General features: G+C 39.8%; 1 protein-coding gene across 3 annotated transcripts in view; it reads right to left on the minus strand.

Moving 5' to 3' along the window:
* The window catches only part of FAM171A1 (family with sequence similarity 171 member A1), an 89906-nt gene that overhangs the window by 4590 nt on the left and 63532 nt on the right, over positions 1-21784 (minus strand). For all 3 annotated transcript variants that reach the window (XM_054059113.1, XM_054059112.1, XM_054059114.1), the window contains 3 exons: positions 17520-17696; positions 2616-2732; positions 66-180 (listed from right to left, as the gene is read on the minus strand). In XM_054059113.1, the coding sequence (XP_053915088.1) occupies positions 66-180; positions 2616-2732; positions 17520-17696 (409 nt within the window). The remainder of the gene's footprint in view (positions 1-65; positions 181-2615; positions 2733-17519; positions 17697-21784) is intronic.

Raw genomic sequence — 21784 nt, forward strand, 5'->3', positions numbered from 1 at the left:
TTCATGACCACCAAAAAAGCTTGTATTTCCAACATGAACTAAGTAACCAGGATGCTGAATCTTACCTGCAATAATATAAAAGCAGACATAGCAAGACGAGAAGTATGAGAGCCATCCCTCCTAAAATTGCCAAAAGAAACATTGTGTGATAGCTGGTAATGTCGTGTGTTACGATGGGACCTGGAAGGCCAGAAAAGAGAATTTAGACCTGTAACAATCTGCAAACAGGAAGAGAAACAACACTTAAACAAAAAGAGGGACACCTTCCCTTGTTATCGGAATGCTAAGTGAGCAACACTGCTGCTCACAGCCCTGGTGCCGATTAAGCAGACCATCTCTGGAGAAGACAGCTAGTTGTGCAGAAAGCATGTGTTGGTTTTCATGACTGTGAGCCCAAATAGGTAATTCTATGGAAAAGCAGCTAGTTTCAATGGAAGCGTGCATCAGTGAATGCTGCATTCCAGGTCTTGATGCCTACACAGTGCACCAAAGCCATCACTGCATCTTCCATCACTGTAATGCACGCAGCTGCGCTGTGGCCAACAACTTCTCTTTAACAACATTTGTGGTGCTTTGCACTAAACAGTACATACAGTGCAGTACAGCATCCACTGGAAGACGTGTTGGTGTGCTCAAGTCTAGACCAAGCCAAGCCAAGCAGATCTTCAGTAGGTTTAAAAAAACAGGTCACTAGTAAACAGTGTTGTAACTCCAGGCTTCAACAATGCATAGTAAATATTCTAACACACAAAAGAAGGCACACACGTAGACAGCATCTGCTCACAACTATGTATGTGTGACCCAGTTGTTTTGTAAAATACTTATCAGGGTTTTGAAGTAAAGCCCCAAATTTTCATCTGCAAGCAAGGTGGTACAGCACCAGCTAACAGAATAACATGCAGATACTGTGAAGAGCAGCAAAGTTGGCCGACAATAGGTTTTAGATCATGAAGTTTGTAAATCCTCATCTGTGGACCTTTAGTGGGCTGTAGAGCCAGTGCTCGGAATACCAAGCTCATTTTCATCCATTTTTTGAGATAAGAAAATCAAATAGATTTAATGAGGAGATAAAAAAAAGCAAAAAGACATTTACCTGATTAAAATATATTGCATTTGGGAAATCTAAGTATTTATACATTGTCCTGCCAAAACCTTTATAGAACTGATTGATACTGTTGCTTCATGACATGAAGCAAAAAGGAGAAGAGATAAATCATTTGACTTTTTTACGAAAATGTTGTTTCCATTGCAATAAAGTTTTAGGAACCCAGATCTAGCTCTTGGAAAGAAGAAAACGCAAAGTACAAGTAGAAATTCTGCCACTGAAGTTAAAATGCAAGGACAAATAAGCCTTCTCCTGTCAGAGTTACAGGCCTAACCTTAGAGCTACAGGCACAATTCCATGACTAGTGTAACTTCCTTGCAGTTTGGAACAGAGCTGGCTCAGATCAGTTGCTTTTTCCTAAAGTACGATTACTTTGTAAGATTTCATTAAATCCAACATGATAGTTTATTCAGATTTGCACCTGTATCTAAACTTTATTCAGCCATGAATCAGCTGAATATTCCAGGAGTTTCATTTACTATAACCTTAAATATAAAGCTTGCATAAGGTAAAACACAGCAAAACCCCCAAATGCTCTGGATATCACAAATCAAGTTAATGGCATATATAAGCAGACTTTAAAAACAGTCCTATCATTAGAGTTTATTTTGTTGATTAGATATAGTTTATATAGCTTGCACTGCCAAGGCAAGAATGTTTTCATTTCTACTGTATTTGGTTTTCATCCAGAAAACCTAACAAAATCTGTAAGAGGAGGAGTTTTTTGTTTGATTGATTGGCTCTTTCACACACAGAGATATCTCTGTGGCTGAAGAACTGGTACTGAAAAGTCTGAGGCAGCCACAGTCAGAAAAAAGGGAGAGCAAGCTGCAATATTAATACCTACACAGACAAAGAAACGTATATAATGCCTGGTTCAAAGTGATTTTCTACAGTAATGCCAAGAGACTTGCAGATGGCAACCAGTCAGTTAATCTACTAATACTACTCTGCTAATATACTTCCGAGACATTCTATATCAAGTTATTTGTGGTGTCAATTAATGAGTCACGAAGACAATACAAAGCATAACTCAGGGCAAAAATGGGCATCTTCAGTTTTTTTAAAAAAAAGTTACAGTCAATCCATTAGGAAATGTCTAACACAGGAAGATGCTGGTCTTAGGTGAATCAATTTGTTTGAGAGTTTCTGTACTGAAATTTCACAGCACGTATTTTTCTACCCGCAGGAAGACCACTACAGTGATGTTATAAATCCCCTGATTTTCTAGCAATGGCTCTACCAGGCAGTGGTGACATAAATGCATTAAAGCAAGAACACTGTAAAAAGTTTCCCATTGAAATGACTCCAAGATTTTGAGCACAAGAGTTGCCCCCCACAATCTCAAAAAGATTTTAGCCCTTTACTTTCAGATTTCTGTTTTCTAATAATCCATTACTGATCAAGCTGTGGCATCTCAGATGAGGTCATTCTGAAAAATACAAATGTTACACATGAATAAATAATTATTAAGTGTTTGGAATATCAATAAGATTCAATTCCATCTTACCTGGGATAGTAGGTGACATAGCTGCAACCCAGTAGCCCAGCTGAGGTGCTATGTAAGTCCAAGTCAACTGATTTCCTTCTTGTTGTACAATGCCCAAACTACTCTTCAGCCATGTCCCTGTAAATAAAAAGGTTGTAGAAAGTCACAGACTCACCCATACCTTCCTCTGTAAACAACAGGAAAAGCAAACAGTAACAAAATCCAGGGATGTGCTGTAGGGGATGTGTGCATTGCTGTGAAGTGGGAGACCGTGCCTTCTTGTCACCAGCATCCGAGGCTCCCCCAAGCAATCATTCCCGTGGCATTCTTAGAAGCTTTGTACACACGAAATATTTAAGATTAAATAAAACTAATAAAGCTTAAAAAATGGTTAAAGAAAATAATTAGAATAATTAAATCATAGATTCCTCTTTTTAAAAGGATTCTCCTGATATATACGCAGCTCACTTAAAGACTGCATTTGAAGAGAAATCATATTTCCCAGTCCACAACCTGAGCTCAGCACACCACCCTCCTATCAGATCTGGCCGTCAGCTTCTGGAAGGGTGGAGCAAGTACTTCCTTAAAACGTTAGTTTTCCTGTACAGAAAACAAGCTTATGAATGCTATTGCCAATAAATATATAATAAGTTGTACCATCACTTTGATTCAACAACGTTAGTCATTCAGAATATGTATAGCTCCGGGAATATTGTTTGGTAATGGATGATGAGTCTTTTAAAACATGTTTCTCTAAGGAAATAGAATCAGCTGAATCAGCTGTTTGCCTTTTTGTTAATTCATTTGTAATTCTTTAAGATCTCAGATTCTGGAGCTGTACATGAAAAAAATCACATTAGCTTCTGATATATTAAATGTCCAGTGTGGCTTGTAGACTACTCCCATCTTTCCTCTCTTTGAAAGAAACACAGGATTGCTCTACCGTGCACTGCTGAGAATTAAATAATGAGATTACAGGTAACAGATCTGGCTCATGGGTCTGTCCGCCAATACCCCAACCCAGCGAAGAAGAGTGAGCAGAGGGAATGGAGATCTGCGTCCCGTGGCCTGGACATTGAAAGCAGTCACTGGGAAGCCACCCCAGCACGAAGCAGCATTTCCCAAGGCTGCAGCCGTGGCTTCCATCACCAATGAGTACCGTAACAGAGCGCACTGACTCACTAAGGAGGTTTCTCACACTCTTTGGTGGCCACTACCAGTACAGCTGATCTGCATTAAGAGAAGGGATAAACCTCTCTGCACTTTTGCAATACAGCTGTGCATTTCTGTGCAAAGTGAGGATATGATACTGCATTTACCTAAGCTTCAAAAGCTCACTTTAAAGGCAAGTTTCATCTTGTACCTGTGATTCCCCTTCCTTTAAAGTCTACTGCCCAAAATTCCCCAAACAGTGCTTCTCATCAGACATCACTTGGGACTAAGCACAAGCACTTGTGGATGACAGTTGTCTGTGCACTTAACAGTGAGTGCAGAACACAGAAGAGACGCTGTTGGTCTGTTGTTTTTTTAATACCACTGAGATCCTGATGACTTCTTCTGTGTTTCTTAGATTGTCCATATATGCAAACACATTCACATGAGAATGGCTTTTCTGAGTATTTATCACCTCTCTACTATTGATTTTTGCCGTGCAAGCATACTGTTGAAGTCAATCACCTTTGGGTAGATAATAAACCCACCTGTACATAGGGTTGTTAGAAAACTACACATCTGAGAGAATTTCTACATCTAGGTGACCACCGCTGCCATATACTCTCTGAAACCAAACAACTTGTGGGCAACAGGAGTAAGGAATTCCGACATAAATTTCAGTTTTCCAAGTATCACTTCCAGTCTGTATAGTGTAGCAATATTCTGTTATTATACAGATTATTACAGTTCTGTTATATACAGAAAGTCACACAAGATAAATAATTTTGATTCGCAGCACCAAAAAGACCAAAACTTGCATGCACAGATTTGCACATGTGCCATCCATAAATGTCCTATCAGAACACCCTGATGTAGCCATTAGTTTACCTCTTTTAGGGCAGCATTACCAAGAAGAATATAATTGAATTGTGCAGAGTTGCCTGTGAAATTTCTGGAAAAACTAGGAAAAGTAGATTCATTTTCTCCTCCAAGATGGCCACTTTCCCTTCATGTTTTCTACCCATGAATTTCTGTGGAAAATGTCATACTCATAGCCCATAGGGTCAAAACCAGCTTCTGTACTATCTCGTACCTAAAAGATCATTTAGTAAAAAAAATCCTGTAAGCTTAAACATTGCATTTGTTTTGTTCTGCAAGGTCTGTGCACCTAATAATCTAGGCCAAGCTACTGGGTCTGAGAAAACTGCTGCTTCAGAAAGTGAGAGTATGCACCAACTACTCAAATACATAACTATGCAACCCAAAACTTTAACACTAAAAGAGATTTAAAACTTCTGATAAAAAAAAAAAAAGAATGGAAGGAGCTGGGTGCTGGATTCATCACACTTCCCATACTTCTTTTGCCTTTTCTAAGCCCCTTAAATTCACACAAAACCAGAAGCACATACATACATAATACAGCTAATAAAGTTCATTATCGTTGTAGTCTATTTTTACAGTTACCTCCCTGAGCAGATGCTATTATTGATTCCCTCACTAGGGGGAACTTGTGGCCAGCCTGCCTTATTCACATTACACTGTATTCTAACGAACACAATCCTCCTAATGCCTCTTTAAAAGCCTTTTGCTCAGCAATACTCTGCTTGCGTAATGCAGTGATCAAGAAGCTAACAGAGGCTTCACTCTTATCTCTGTAAGCAAAGCTAAGCTGCCCTCCTGCCAAACAAGCAACAGCCCAGATTGCTCATATTTTAGCAATGAAAGGAATCTCTGTATTTGCAATGGAAGCAAACAATAGAGTCTCCTACATAAGGTCAGTCAGGTTTCATGGCCGTCTCCTGCTTGTTTAGGTCATGTATTTTTGCTAACCACTGGATACACCTAAGGAAATTTATTAGTCTGTGCAACACTAGGAAAAAATGTAATTCCCTCTCATGGACAGTTCAGAGTTTCAATAACATAACAGTATACCTGATATTGGTCATCTTCAGACAAGAGTTATAAAGTTTTTGTTGACCATATCATACACACAGGTACGTGATGGCAGCTAGAAAAGAATTACTTTTTAAATGGCAATGTCCCAAGTTCTTCATCACGACACCACCAAGTGCAGGTTTCTGGGAACTACAGGTACACAATCTCATCAGTTGCCCTTTTTGACGCTTTTCTGGTCCAACAGTTTGGTGATAAACTCACCTCTCATACTTCCCTCATCTCTTGCCAAATAGTCCACTAATAAAACGGAGCATCCTCCCACACGGTGGGATGAAGTGAATAAAGAGCTCCAACCTTCAAAATAGCAGTGGCAAAACAGGTTTGAGTGGAAACAATTGAAACACAAAGTCCTGCATTGTTTCTTGTGTGATCAAATAGCCAAAAGCCATCACAGTACTACTAGGGGGAACTAACATGCCTTCAGTATTCTGGAAGCCTATCAGGGTGTTTCTGCATCTCTCTCATATTTTGTCCTTTATAGGTTCTAATATCCTAGTTTCTTTTCAACTGCCTTTAAACACCAAACAGTGTTCTTGTGGCTTCCCACAAGCAATGCCTTGCTCTAACGACTAATGTTGGACCTTCTACCGAACAAAACTCAACTGCATTGTATTTACTGGCTATGCTCCTAGCATTTCAAGGTGCCTTGGGCGAGCAAGAGTTCATTGCTGTGCAGCCTCAGCAATGAATTCCTGTTCTTAAAAATGCAGCTAATGACCCTCTGTGTGCTCCCATACTTTCTCTTCCAAGCACGGGAGGAGGTTGAGGGGCAGTGTGTAAAGTACTTCTTCAATTTTTCTGTTCTTTCCTATCTACCAGTCTGCACACGGAGTAAGGGCAAGCAACACTCATTTATATTTTTTTTCCTGTGCAGGCAGGATTATAACTGCAGGAGAACTAAGCAGAAGGATTTAGGAGGGAAGAGAGGTCTCACCTCCCTGCAGGGCTAAGTTTTACGATAATTTAATTCATTATTCTCCAAATACCTCATAACATCTACTTGCTCCCCCCGCTCAAGTCAGCACAATCATCTAGCTATTATAAATAAAAAGCAGTACAAGTAATTGGATCTAATGGAACTGATCATTTTTGTTCAAGACTGATTGCGTGGTTCCAAAGAAAACATGTCAATGCATCTTTGGAGCAGAAACAGCAAGTTCAGTATAGTTTGTAAGCACTGCATGGTTCGGGCCAATTTGCCATTAATTCTTAAAGATGTCTGGTGCTTCATGGAAAACTTCTATATATAGAGACATTCTTGCTTATAGATCATTTTTACATTTCTCTTCCTCTTTTTCCTCTATTACTGCTCAGTGGAGCCAACATGCTGATCCAGGATTCAAGTCAGGGGAGCTGTTTCTTGGCTCAAACTAATGGTAGAGGGAGAACTGAGAAGTTCCTTAACTCTTTCCTCACCAAAATTAGATTTAGCTTTGCTGCCTTTTGCGAGAAGTGGTGTTATTTAACAATTTTCTTCTCAAAAAACTGTTAAAAAAGCTGATCAGCACTCCTTCATATATGTAACTTAAAAGTGAAGTAAGAGAACTACCATCATTAGCACCATAAAGAATTATAAAAATGAGAGTACTTTAAAAGAAATACAAATTAAAAAAAATCAGGTAAAGAAAGCTGAGCTCCATCTGGCTACAAAAATACCCAAATACCAGAGACAAGTTTAGATTTCAGCAGAGCAGGAGAAATAAATTCTGCTAGAGAGATGCATCTTATTACTTTGCAGTATCTTTGATTCTGATGAACATGCTTATTTATCTCAGGCAGCTTTCAGGACTTGCCAAAGGGGGCAAGAAGTGGTTATCGTGAGTAAATTTAGCAGCAAAAGGTTTGCACATTAAATCTCTGTTTCAACATACATTCTGCACTAAAAAAAGCTTTTTTGTAATTTAATTTAGCTTACTCCTAAATCAGATTGAAAAATGGCACTTTCGTCAAGGAGCATGTCCAGATAGGCAGTTATTGCAGTAAAACCATTACAGAACAGCTGTTCTAGACTATTTCTATGCACAATCAGGTCACTGCATGTACAGCCAGTCTGCCCAGAACAGAGATTTCCTATTGTCTTCAAAGGCACTATTCAATGTGACATTTTGATGGATCCAGGTGGCATGAATGTATCTGCTTTTGTAGTCCAGATGCACGATGCCCCCATGTAAGACATTAATTCCATATATTTAAAGATAGACTATTATTTTAAATTAAACTGTGGTGAAATCCAGGGAACTGCACATCTCTTCTGCTTCCACGTGTGTGGCTGTGCATGCTGACAATCCCGTGCTGTTCCAGCTCAAGCAAATGGCAAGCTTCCTACACCAGGCCACCCGCTCTACAGAGATGTGTGTGACTCCTGTGGAAGTCAAGAAGAAAGGAGACTAATTCCCCTCTTAGCTGTGTGTGCTGGCTGCAAGAGGAATCTGCAAGCTTGCACCCCAGCATGGAACTGGGCTCTCCAAGAAGACCCATAACACAGCCGACTTCAGTTAAACTCTCTGAGCTGACCGTTTCAGAGTCTCCCAGATCATTACTGCTGCAGTGACTTCTGCTGACTTTGATTGCATATTCTTCCTATCACTGATCAAAACTGTTCTGGGAAATGATTGTCAGAAGAGCATGCTGTAGCCAGCAGCTTCCCCTAAGGACAGTCATGAAGTTTAAATATTGTAAGTGTTTAAATATATGGCAGCTATGGTGTTTTTGTCCATAAACTACTTTTTACATGTGAGCTTTTGGTAGGAAACTCCTCCAATGATCAAATACTGTTGGCTTTTATTTTACTACTGTTAACTGGTGATAGATCACCCAATCCCACTCAAGCACTGAACCAAAATTGTGCTATTAAAGCACGAATTATTTCCATCCTACAGGTTTGACAAATAAAGAAGATTTATTTAGCCAGACAGCAAATTCAGCATAGAATCATAGAATCACTAGGTTGGAAAAGACCACTAGGATCATCGAGTCCAACCATTCCTATCAACCACTAAACCATATTCCTGAGCAACTCATCTACCCGTCTTTTAAATACCTCCAGGGATGGGGACTCAACCACCTCCCTGGGCAGCCTCTGCCAGTGCCCAATGACCCTTTCTGTGAAAAATTTTTTTCTCATCTCCAGCTTGAACCTCCCCTGGTGGAGCTTGAGGCCATTCCCCCTTGTCCTGTCACCTGTCACTTGGGAGAAGAGGCCAGCTCCCTCCCCTCTACAACCTCCTTCCAGGTAGTTGTAGAGCGCAATAAGGTCTCCCCTCAGCTTCCTCTTCTCCAGGCTAAACAACCCCAGTTCCCTCACCTGCTCCTCAAAAGACTTGTTCTCCAGCCCCTTCACCAGCTTCGTTGCCCTTCTCCGGACACACTCCAGAGCCTCAACATCCTTCTTGTAGCAAGGGGCCCAAAACCAAACACAGTATTCGAGGTGTGGTCTTACCACTACCAAGTACAGGGGCAGAATCACCTCCCTGGACCTGCTGGTCACACCGTTTCTGATACAAGCCATGATGTCGTTGGCCTTCTTGGCCACCTGGGCACACTGCTGGCTCATGTTCAGTCACTGTCAATCAACGCCCCCAGGTCCTTCTCTTCCAGGCAGCCTTCTAGCCAGACTTCTCCTAGTCTGTAGCCCTGCATAGGGTTGTTGTGCCCCAACTTCAGGACCTGACATTTGGCCTTGTTGAACCTCATGCCATTAGTCTCAGCCCAGAGGTCCAGCCTGTTCAGGTCTCTCTGCAGAGCCTCCCTACCCTCTATCAGATCCACGCTTCCACGCAGCTTAGTGTCATCTGCACAATGCGGTGAGAAACTGTGTCAGAGGATTTACTGAAGTCCAAGAAGACTACATCCACAGCCTTTCCCTCATCCAGTAGTAGAGTCACTTTGTCATAGAAGGTGATCAGGTTAGTTTGGCAAGACCTGCCTTTCGTGAACCCGTTTTGACTGGGCCTGATCACTCTGTTCTCTTGCATGTGCTTCATGATAGCACTCAAGATCACCTGTTCCATGACCTTCCCCAGCACTAAGGTCAGACTGACAGGCCTGTAGTTTCCTGGATCCTCCCTCCAACGTTTCTCATACATAGGTATAACATTAGCCAGCCTCCAGTCAAGCGGAACTTCCCCAGTCAGCCACGACTGCTGGAAGATGATGGAAAGGGGTTTGGCAAGCACATCCGCCAGCTCCTTCAATAGTCTTGGGTGGATTCCACCCAGCCCCATAGACTTGTGAGTGTCTAATTGGCCAAGCAAGTCTCTAACCATAATCCCATTATATGAATTCATTCTTATTCACAAGATTATCTCCCGTGGACAAAAGATTTTTGAAAAGAAAAGTATTTTTAACTGTATTACTTAGTAGTAGAGATGCTTTAAATAAAAATTCTTTAATGAGAAGTGCTTTTCTTTCAGCACGGATCTCTTCTGTGATGTCGATGATGTCTTGTAAAATTGCCCTGCTTAGGCAGATATTCGCAGAAACGAGATATACATGTCAAAACCAATGAGGCAGGTTGTTACCAGAGAGTGTGGGACAGCAAAAGATATTCAAAACATACTAATGGTGTTCTAGAAGTAATTGACTTAGACATTTCAAATGGCAACATTATTATGGGGAGTTAATCAAGGGCAAGTTTGTGAAAATAACTTCCTAAAGCACCTTCTGACATACAGTAATTGTAGCTTTTCGTTCTACCAGCTGAAAGCTGCTTATCAGATCTCTTCTTCAAGCAGAATATCACCTCTATCATCTGCATCAGCATGAGAAATTTTACTACCAAAGGATGGGATTTCTAGTTTTACTTCTGCTCAGCTTCTGGAAAGCTAAAAGCCACGGAAATGGGAGGCTGAAAAATTCCTTCTCAGATATTGGTAGCAATTTCACTCCTCCCTCTTGCCCCCCACAATATGCATGGGTTCAAATTTTCATATATTTCAGTCAGTATTAGAATTTTGTTTCTGGAGTTGCTAGGCAACATCAAAGCATAAATGTCCTTGCTCTGAGCTCATACCTTGATATTTCTTCCACTCTTACAGAATCTGTTACACAAGCTTTCCAGGGCTAAATCCTGCTTCTGTTTCAGGATCACCAGCATTATTTGGTGTACTGTAAGGGTAACACTTCCAACATCATACCTTGAAGATTTTTGAAATGAAGTCTAACAGTTCAATTTATTATCTGTGTTGAGAAGCTTTGTAGTTTTTAGCATCTCTACTCCTTTTTCCCCTTAAATCACCTGTCAAGCATTAAACAAAAGAACATGCCAGTTTTCATTATTCAGTAATTTTAATTACATCTGGGCAGAAGGCAGCACACATTGTCAAGAACTGCTTGTATTGCTTTGGTCCCCTCAGCATTTCCTTCAAGAATAGAAGGCCTATTAAAGAAAATTATTTCCATACATAATTACTGGTTAATAATAATATTGCAAAAGGAGAAGCTTGCTGGACCATGACCCCTAGTTACCAATGTACATGAAAGACACTGCCTTTCAAATTTGCTTTAATAATCGATTATTGACAAAATTATTAGAACAACTACTAAATAAAAGCACAAGGCAACTCAAAACACCTTTTCCTTCATTCAGCCTCACATCATGCTCATGTTCAGTTTCTATTTTTTAAGCTGGAAGAGGAAGCAGATGCACACTGGAATTTGATCTACCACCCCGAGGCTGCAGAGGAAAGTTGTCCCAGGTCCTCCTCAGGCTCTTCTGGCCCCACCCAGACTCCTTACGCTCATCTATGCACTCTTGCCTGTATTTCCACCAATCTCCAAGTCCTCTCCAACTCAAGCAGCTGCACAAGCACAACAGACTTTCCTACACTTCTGAAATTTTCATGTCCACTTCATACCACCGTCTCCTGCGTGCTTTCTGTAGGTGGAGCTACAGAGCCATCTACATCATATAATGTCCATTATTAAAACCTGCTTCCAGAAGCCATTCCATTTGTTTCAGTTGTATGTCCTTGACTACATAATAGTAGATTATTTGCATGTATCACTATACTTTGGCACCACACTGATTCCTTCTTAAGCTCCATGATCATGCCAAGCCATGTCTGCTTTGCCACACGTGCAACTCATATGGTATGAGAGGTGGGAAAAGGATCAAACAATCCATTCACATCACTTTCACATGTGTAGACCACAACATACATTCTAAAAACAACATACTTATTAACAAATAAGCACAATGGTCTCCTCAGATCCACTACACGTCTCCAGAGGAATTGTGATAGTAAGAACATACCTCAGTGAGCTACACTTTGAAGCACTGGAGGAAGAACTTCTTTTCTTTTACATGTTGAGGTCTGTCTACTACTCTGTAATTATATCTGCACCTATTATATAGACATCTTACATGGTAAAAAGCTGGGTTTGGAAGCTGCCATTTCTATGGCAACAAAAAAAAAAAAGAAATTCTTTGAGAGGAGTTAGTTAAAAAAATCTATATTCCTCAGTGTATTTAGTCTTTAAGAATAACTTAACCTTCCCAGATGAGATAAAAGGAAGTAAAAATCAAATTGTCAAGGAACTTGTAGACTACAGAAACAGTGTAGCTATGAACTCTGTGGAAACTTGGTCTTCTCTGTGCAATTTGCAAATAGATCTCCATACTACCAGTGGATCTGACCTAGAAGCAAATGCTCTGCATTTGATGACATTAAATTCAAACTTCTAAAGGCAGAGAATGCATTTTCCTGAACATGCCTATTTCTCATGTGTAGAAAACCCAGTAAAACCCATGGAGAAGTACATGAACTCCCAAGCCACGTGTGCAGCTGCATGTAGTCCAAATGCAGGCCATCTGTCCAAGTTCAGAGACACGTACTCACTCCCGGTGTCAGATCAAGCAAGACTGTAGAAGTTTTTGTTAAATTATTATTTTCTGTCTGTCATACAGTATATGAACATGGTGGCAATCAGAAGTTAACTGAATTCATAACAAAAAGTAAAATGTTCTATTTTTAAATTACAAAAATATAAGTCACACGTTTCTGTGAGCAGACTATCACTGCTACCACACGAAAAGCTTAAATAAGATTTTTACAAGTTATCTTATTTACAAATGATGTGCAGTGAACTAGACAGGTAGATGTGCAGTAACCCGCTTACATTTTCTGCCTGACAAAAGTTGTCATTCTCTCCCTATAAGCACTGTGAACAAAACCCAAGCATTGCTTCACCTCCATGAAATACAGCAAAACCATACTGCAGTCATGGTTAAGTAGTCACTGATACTGTTTCTATGTACGTATATAGCTCCATGACTTCTTTCGAGCACAGAAAACGTTACCTTCATTTTGCTGAGGAAAGAACGCCAGGAAATTTTGACTTTACAAAAATCAATGGAAATTTTACCATTGAAGGCAGGATGTCACCTAAAAATCTAAGTACCAGACTTTCAAATGTATTTAGAAATCTATTATGACATTAAATGTAGTCAGAAAGCACTGACTAAGCAAGGCAGAGTATGTAAAGTATTGTTCTTTATAAAGCTACAAAATGAGTTCCCGAAGATACCCTTCTCCATGTTTTGCCACCGCTTTACACTAATTCATGGTTGAGATTTCAGGCACTGGAGAAACGTTCTCCTCTGTGAAGAAGCTAGGAATTTTAAGACATCATGGTCACACCAAAGATGTACACCAGGTGTTCGAGGAGGAGGAATAGCAGAGAAACAGTACTCTGAACTTCATTTACACATAGCGCACAAGAAATAACATGTTTTAAGGAGGAGGAACAAAAGATGGTTTAACCCCTTCATTTCACAGCCCTCTGCCACACAAGACTGAAAACAGTGTTCAAAATATTTTCCTGTTAGTTGTTGGGATTAATAAACTAGCAGATGCATCACTGTTGTCACTGAAGGATAAATCCCATTTCCATATTGTTAATTCTGGAATATTTAGTAATACTTTGAAGTCCTTCATATGGCTCTAGACATAGTTCTAAAGGTCTAGGTGCAACACAATACCTCCACACCACACGGGATGAAACTGAGGACTTAAAATGGAGAATGTTGGTCTTAAAAGTTTTGCTGACTGAATCCAATGAAAAACAGATACCTTAACACAAAGCAGAAAACATTTAAATGGGGGCTGAGGAGAATACAGCTGAGCAAGTGCTGTGTTATTCAGTCCAGCTGGTGGAAGCTGGAAATGATACAGGAGGTACAAAATTTCATTTCTACTGGGATCTGTAGTATTCATTTCTGACTGAAAAAGACAAGGCTAGAAAGAAGTCTTGGACAGAAATCTGTTGTCCAAGAATAGAGAGATTAATTATATTGCTGTAAATCCTACTGACATCAAGGCAAATACACAGGGAGGAAGTCATGATCCCAACCATCTGTTTATGGATAAGGAAGGAAAAGTTTTTTAGCCCTTCAGATTTTGAGAAAAACAAGACAGTGCTTGGGGGGAAAAAAAAAAAGCCAAAAAATCCTGATTATAAAAATGGGAATCCATATCTCTTTATGTTCAAACCTTTAAATGTGCACTATGAAGTAAACCCACTGTCCTACAGTAGCGTGAAAGACAAGAGATATGGGTATATCAACAGCATGGAATGATTAAGCTACATTTTAGTGTATACAACTCCATAACATAGGTGCATCTGTGCTTACTATTACCATCAATAAGAAATGCTGCAGAGAAAGGTCATGGAGTGCATATCCAACACAAGAACCAGGTTGGACATATATATTTACTTTAAAACTACTCCAGGGCATAGTTGCTCTTCATTTTATTAATTATTCAAAAAGGTATTACTGCTTTAATTTGCTTGCTGTGTATGCAGGGCAGCAAGTTTGTTTTGTACTGAAAAATCTCATTTGGAACAGTGTAAAACAGATGCAGCAGATTGATGCATTATTTTGATGTCAGCCTGCTTCTTCTGGCTGGCTGTTCCATCAGTGTCAATGGGGCCACTCTTTATGCTGCTTCCCCTCCTTCTCTTCCCAGTTCTCTCTTGAGGACAGGAGCCATGGTAATAAAAATACAGATTGTTTATAGTAAACATCCTAAAAAGCCATTAATTTTTTTGGCTGCCATAATATGCAAATATGCATAATTTCTGTAGAAACTATGAAAATCTGCGCATTTCCAATCAGATGACAGGGAGTTTATATTAGTACATCATGAGCTCAGCAAAATGTATGAGATTTTAAGGATTAAAACGTATCTGTAGCATTTATGCCCCTTCTATGCTCCCTTCCTTAAAAGTGAAAAGTATTACTGCTTTTTAGAGCAGAAATTATATTTCATGCAGAATGATGACAACCACATGGATTCTAAACAAAAACAATGGCTTGCACGAACAAGCACCCACTGTACTGCTAATACGCTACAAAGAAGAACTGCATTATTGCCTGATAATACAGTCACAGTTTCCCAGCTCTGGCTTTTACTCAATTTTCAGACGCAAGCGTGAAAATTTAAGCCACTGAAAAAAATCTATTAAGGAGAGAGCGCAACATAACTAGCACTGAAAAAAAGCAGCTCCTGAAATGAAAGACAAAATCAGAATAATGAGGCTAGAGGTCCTATCCTGACAAGGCACAGATCTGGCAGTGCAAATGGGTTACAACAACTTATTCGCCAGTTAAGGATTTCTCCAGCATGGAGCTATCCCAGCCATCATTCATCCTCCTCCCTTCTCAGTGCAAGCACAACAGGGATGAGGAATGACAGGGTACCACCATGTTCACGCTACATATGGCTAGTTTGACAGCCCTTAGGGTGCTAATGTAGCCTGCAAAAGATAGAGTGGCTGCTCTACTTATTAAACTAGGCTACACTAATTTAAATCGGTTGGGATGTGGCCAAAATTCTGCTAGAACAGGCATGCTGCAGTCAGGGCTTAAATGCATCTTTGTTCAACATCTTCGGCTGCACAGAAAGATGCTTACTTCAGCTGAAGTGGGAGTTGGAGCCCAAGCGCAACATCTTCAATACCTTCCTCTCCATGGCTTAGTGAAGCTAAGTGGCCTGACAAAACCCCTTCTTGTTTATTGGTCCTCACGCCTTTCCCCCTCAACAACACAAGTGCTCCAGCAGTTCATCATGAAGTAAACAAGGCTGAACTTGTCTCAAGATTAGGAGCCTCAAGCCTGCAGCACTAATGAACTAACCCCTATTGATCTATACTAATATATACTGTGCACAACAGCGTAACTAGCTCTTTATATGCAACAGTAAAAACCATACCCCACAGTAAGGAAGAGCTTTTGTGGCTGAAGCATAGGGGCATCAAAATGTGGCCATAAATGAGAACGCTCCATAATCAAAATCAGAACCATTTTCTAGCATTGAGTAATTAGCAATGAAGTGGGCTGACAGGAAAGGCTGGGGATAGGCTACTTCTTCTGGAGAAAGTAAACATAAATTAGTCTTCTCTGTCTTTTTCTTTCGAACAAGGGAAAGTAAACTACTTTCTAGAATCACAAATCAAAATCAGTTTCAGGAAGAACGTGGCAAAACTCCCTGCCAGCGAACCATGAGAAAACTTGTTGTTTCCACAGTTAAGGGAAATGTCAAATCCAATCATTGCACTCTTTTTCTACCATGTGATTTTGTATCATATTCAAATTTATTCTTTATTAAATCCTACTGCTTTACTCTCTAATACAGTCGACTTCAGACAGAAGATTTATCAGGCATACGGTTTGAAAATAAATCACATTTTTCAGGAAACAGAGGCAGGAAGGAAGCAAAAATGTTATTTCCCTCTTCACCTCTCTCTTCCTCCCTCCCCTCCTTTTCCTCCAACACGCTGGTTTCAGGCTTGTTCTTCTGTTTCTGGATGAGATCATAAACTAGCTTAAAACATTTGCCTTACAGGGACAAATCCCCACTGTTTACACAGATCCACATTTCTGGCTCCTTTTTCTTCCTTGCTTTCCCATAGTTTCTGCTCTTCTCATCCCCCATTCTTCTTTTTTGACTTCTTTTTCTCAACAACCACCTGGTATGTACCTCAGTGGGCACAGTGGAATAACTGAAGGGGAATCACCAGAACAAGATTTCTGAATACCTTAATCCTTTACACATTGAAGGTGTAAAGAAGGCCAGCATAGGATACCAACTAGCAATTAAAAAAACAAGCCAAAACAGAAACAGAAAGCCTAAACCACATGTTCCTGGAAAGAAAAGGAAAAGGTTGAGTGCATTTTACAGGTTACACTCATTATTCTGTTCTTTCAAAATATTTCATGAATTTTCCTACTTCTTTGTTTCTTTTTCTTGTTTGTGTTTTTTTGGGTTTTTTTGTTTGTTTTTTTTTTTTTTTAAATCATTTACATGTACTTTCCTTTGTGGTAGTATTAGTCAATCTCAAAGTGATTTACAAAAGAAGTCACTATTATGTTTCCTATCTGACAGGCAGGAAACTGAGCCAGAGACAGGAGGCAGACCAAAGGTCAGATAGCTGGCTGCTGGCAATGATAAGGCTCATTTCCATTTCTTCAGACTTCCAATTCAATGCTGAACTGAATACATCTCTTTGCTTCTGTCTCTGGGTGAAATCAAGTTCTCTCAAGATAGCTTTTACATATTAAATATTTAATAACTGCAAAATAGTACATTTACAAAAAAAAATTTGCCTAGAAGTGGCACATGATGCTACTCAAGTATGTTTGCATATATACTATGTATTACTCGATCAATAAGACAGCCTTCTCTCCTTTCAGACAGAAAACAGTTTTCTGTATACTCCAATGAAGACTTTACACTATTAACATAATAAATGCAGCGAGACATCAGTTTCAGGCAAACTAAGCCATCTAGGGAATCAAAAGTACATGTTACCTACCAAATTTTTGGTCAAACCTCCATGCTGGAACATGTGCATTGTGCTTCAAGTTGCTGTTTGCTGGTAGAGGCACGGTTACATAGATGGGGCCATTCACAGGGACTGGAGTGCCATCGTTGTTGAGGAGATGAACACTGACAGCGGTGACAGGGGTGAGGTCATATCTAGTGCTGTTTCCTACCAAGAGAATGAACAAACATTATGACTACAGAATTCCCCAGAATTTAAGAGATACTCATGTGGTTCAATGCTGCATCATATTTCTCAAAGAATGGTAGCAGTAATCTTCCCTATCTTGCAAAAGACACAACACACCAATGCACAAGATGTATATGCTTTTGTATTTTTCACTGCATTTTGGAAAATCCTGAAGACAAGAAAACTACAATGCAAAAATCTCCTGCATACATTTTTTCACCTTAGTTAATCTTAAATTTGTACAAGTAACACAGCTATAATAATTTAAAAAAAATAATAATTCATGAGCCTTTATTATAGCCTCCCATGTCCGTATTATAACCAACAGACACTCAAACATGCAGTAACACTGCAAGGATGATTGGTCATATACATTTAAGAATGCCAGGATGTATTTCCTTTGGCCTTTTATGGGAAAAAACCAAGCTAAATTGTTTATTAAGATACACAGTGTTATCTTATCTATGTAATTCTTTATGTTTAAACTGCATGCCAAGGGATGTTACTTCATGACAACACAATTTAAAAAGCATAATAAACTTTCAACCATTTAACTAAATGAATCAATGACGTGGAAAAATACCAAAGACATATACATGTATTTAAGGGGAAAAGAGCCTTAGGTTTAAAACCAAGGGGATCTGGAGCTCAGAGCAACAGTGGTAGTTATTTAAACTGGAAAAGACGGAGCTTCCAGTTTTGCAAGAGGCTTGAGCCACGTGGGTCCACACTGCTGCAAAGAGCAGCAGCCCTGCTGCCTCTTTCGTGTTGGCTCCTGGGTCTGTGCAGCCGCTCATCCTGCTGTGGGGATAATCTGAGAGATGGAACAGGGGTGTCTGGCTGGCAGAGTGCTGGGTACTGCCCCTCCTGTAATCCTGGTGCTTTACATCAGCATGAACTGCCTGCAAAAGCACACTCACACCCGACAGGGGTGTGCCACTTGTGCCACCGAGGCACAACAGGGAGTCCGGAGGAACACGCGGTATCACAGCAACAGCGTGCATTAGGAGTACATTCGAGGGAACTGTGGGAAAACGTTAAGACCTTTATAATTTCTGTTAACAGTAAGTATGTCTCAAGGAATGGCCTTTATTAAATTAAATGCCTCCAAGTAACAGCTCACCAAAGTTAAGACATCAAAAGGAAATGGGAGGGAGGCAGTGGCAAAGGGGGGGAGGGGAGGGAAGAGACAAATCCTCAGAATTTTAAAATATTTGGATTTTGCAAGAAGTGCCAAACTGAAGACATGGAAAATAACCTGAAGTAATTTTGCATGTGGCTTATTTACTCTGATGCACATTTTCCCCAGATTTCTGAGCGAGTGTCACTGTTGCACAGCTGACAGGCTGAGGATGGATGAAAGCACACGCAAGGGCACACACGCTGCTTTGATTTACTCTGAACCGAGAGGCAGAAGCGTATCTTCCAGGGGATTAAAGTGCTGAGAAAACAGGCATTCTGAAGATAGCCGACTAAGAGACCCACAGAGCTAACTGAGAGAAGAAACAGAAAAATAAGATTTGGAAATGCAGGTGGGATGTCGGGGGAGGTTTCCAGTCTACCCAAGGATTTGTTTTAGAGGATCTAACGGTGCACGAGATCATCCCCTTACAGCCTTAGAATATAAAACAGAGAGACAGAGGAGGGAATTGATGGGGGAAAAGTCATTCCTTTGTCCCTGACCATTCAATCCCTTGCCTCTGCCATGCCCCTATAACTTCTGTCAGATTGATGCTTGTCCCCAAACATCCTGGGTCACCAAGTTTCTCAGGCTGGTGTTAGAGAAATGAGTTCCTGTTGCTAAGTTCCATAAAGTGACCATGTTCTGCTATATCAAAATGCCTAATAACAAAAGATATCAATTCAGATTTTAGAAGAATTTAGATAAATATCTCAGATTAAGTTATGTTTTACATTTTACTTATTTTCAGATATTGAAAGTTCTGAATTTCTCTTTCGTTACTGTCTTGATAAGGCATATCTGCCTAATATCTGTAAAAATGAGTTTTCAGCCTCAGAAAAAGTATTCAGATGGTGAAACTATTTGCATCTTCTTTATCTAAGATGCAGTGATGTCTTCCTCACTACTGAGATGAACAAATTATATTAGAAGGATGACGAAATGTCTGAAATCCATTGACCTCCGGCAAGAAGAAATAATCCTTCCGACTGCCAACATGCACTGTATGTAAATGCTTATTAAAAAGATAATTTTTTCTTTTCTGCTGTGAAGGTAAATTAAAATCAACGCTTATGAAACACTCGCTTACTACAAAACTGATGAACACATGCACAGATTAAATGGGAATGAATGGGAGTAGACTTCAATAAATGTCAGCTTTCGTTTATTTCTTGCTATTTTTGACAGCTGGTGATCTCTAAAGAGCTCTAAAAATAATCAGAGGAAAATCCACTGTGACTTAGACTTGACTCTCTATAAAGAAACAAACAGCCTACAAAGCCAGTGGGAGTAATGGTTATTAATCAGCTTGGCTCATTACTGCAGACGATGGAAAATTTTGCTTAGTTTGGTTAAAAAGGACAAGATTTTGTGAAACCATCCTACTGCTCTCCAACTAGTGATTAATACAAACAATAAGCTAACATCATGCAGGCCTGTTACTACTTGCACTACTACTTTCAATTTTTATGTTTGGAACATGCTGATCCATGCAATGAATTTTCGCTGCTCCACTACAACACCCAGCCAGGATTTTTGTGAAAGCTACTGAATTCCTAGACAAGAGGTTTCAACTAAAACAACTGTAAAGTCACTCTGGATAAATACCAGCCAGAGAACCCAGCTGAATGAAGCAAATGGCAGGATCTCTCCAATACTATAGACATGTAATAAACTGTGAAAGAACAGAGGAGTAACTGGGAGAGAGGAGAGATGGGAGGGAAGGGAGAAGGGGCAGTATTCAGTAACACTCCGAAATTTGCCATGCAAATTAATGCTATTTTTTTTTCAGAATTCTAACATTTGCAGATTTTCTTTTTTTCCTCTGGAGAACAGAAATATTAAAAAAATCCCCACCGGGTAGTGATCTCCTTTTTTATTCCTTCAAAAGCTTTTCAGGTGAAATCTTCACCAAGTCACTTGGAGGTGAAGAAAAGGAAGTCAAAGCAAGTTTAGGATTTTAAAGCTTTGTGTTTCCACAGCGGGAGAAACTTCTACTAAAAACACACAACATTTCACCTACGCTTTAGTGCATATACAAATATATTGTATCTTCAGTCTTTATTATACCATACTGCTACAGTATTCAGAAAATAAGGCTTTTCTCAGTCTCTTGAAACTCCATTTCTTTCACAGTCATTTTGGTCTTTTGTGACGTACTTTTGCTTGCAGGTGAATAAAAGTCAAATCCTGGGCCCTCATGTTCAAGTAGAAAGTTTCCATCATGCAAGCATACAGAAGAGTAAAAAAACAGGGGTGCATTCATCTGTTTTGTAGGAGGCAAACCAGGAGAAAAATGATGTCCTGGCTGTATAGTTCCCATGGGAAGTGATCATCTGAACATTTGGCAAGACTTGTTTTCACTAAATTAATGTAAGGGTGGGAAGCTGGGCTGCAAAGAACTAAGGAAAGATTTGGGAGAGAAATCCCACACACACTGTCAACAGTTTGTTCAGTGGGTTTAGAGATAAAAGAAAGGAGATGAGGAAGTAGACAGACAAGTGAGATCAAGAGCATTCCTTTGTTTTAAAACAGATAAAGAGATATTTGATCATGCCTGAGTATGAAGAGCCAGAGAAAATGGAAGGTTGAAGATGAGAATAGGGAAATGACAAGGAGACAGAAAGAGATAGGATGAGATGTACTCACTGGAGCAGACAGAAGGATTGGAGCAAGAGATATTTCTAATGGTAATAGAAAAGGAGATACCCAGATTGCACAAAGGGAAGGGGAAGTTGTTATTTATTTTTTTTTTTTAAGGAAAAGCTAGTAAACTCAGTACATACCGTTCATACACGTGACCTAGCATTCAAAGTCACCTAGATCAACACATCACAAATAAATGCATCCTGAGAAACAGCAGGGGGGGACCTCAAGGGGTTATTTA

The sequence above is a fragment of the Cuculus canorus genome, chromosome 2 (assembly GCF_017976375.1).
Source record: "Cuculus canorus isolate bCucCan1 chromosome 2, bCucCan1.pri, whole genome shotgun sequence".
Taxonomy (NCBI): domain Eukaryota; kingdom Metazoa; phylum Chordata; class Aves; order Cuculiformes; family Cuculidae; genus Cuculus; species Cuculus canorus.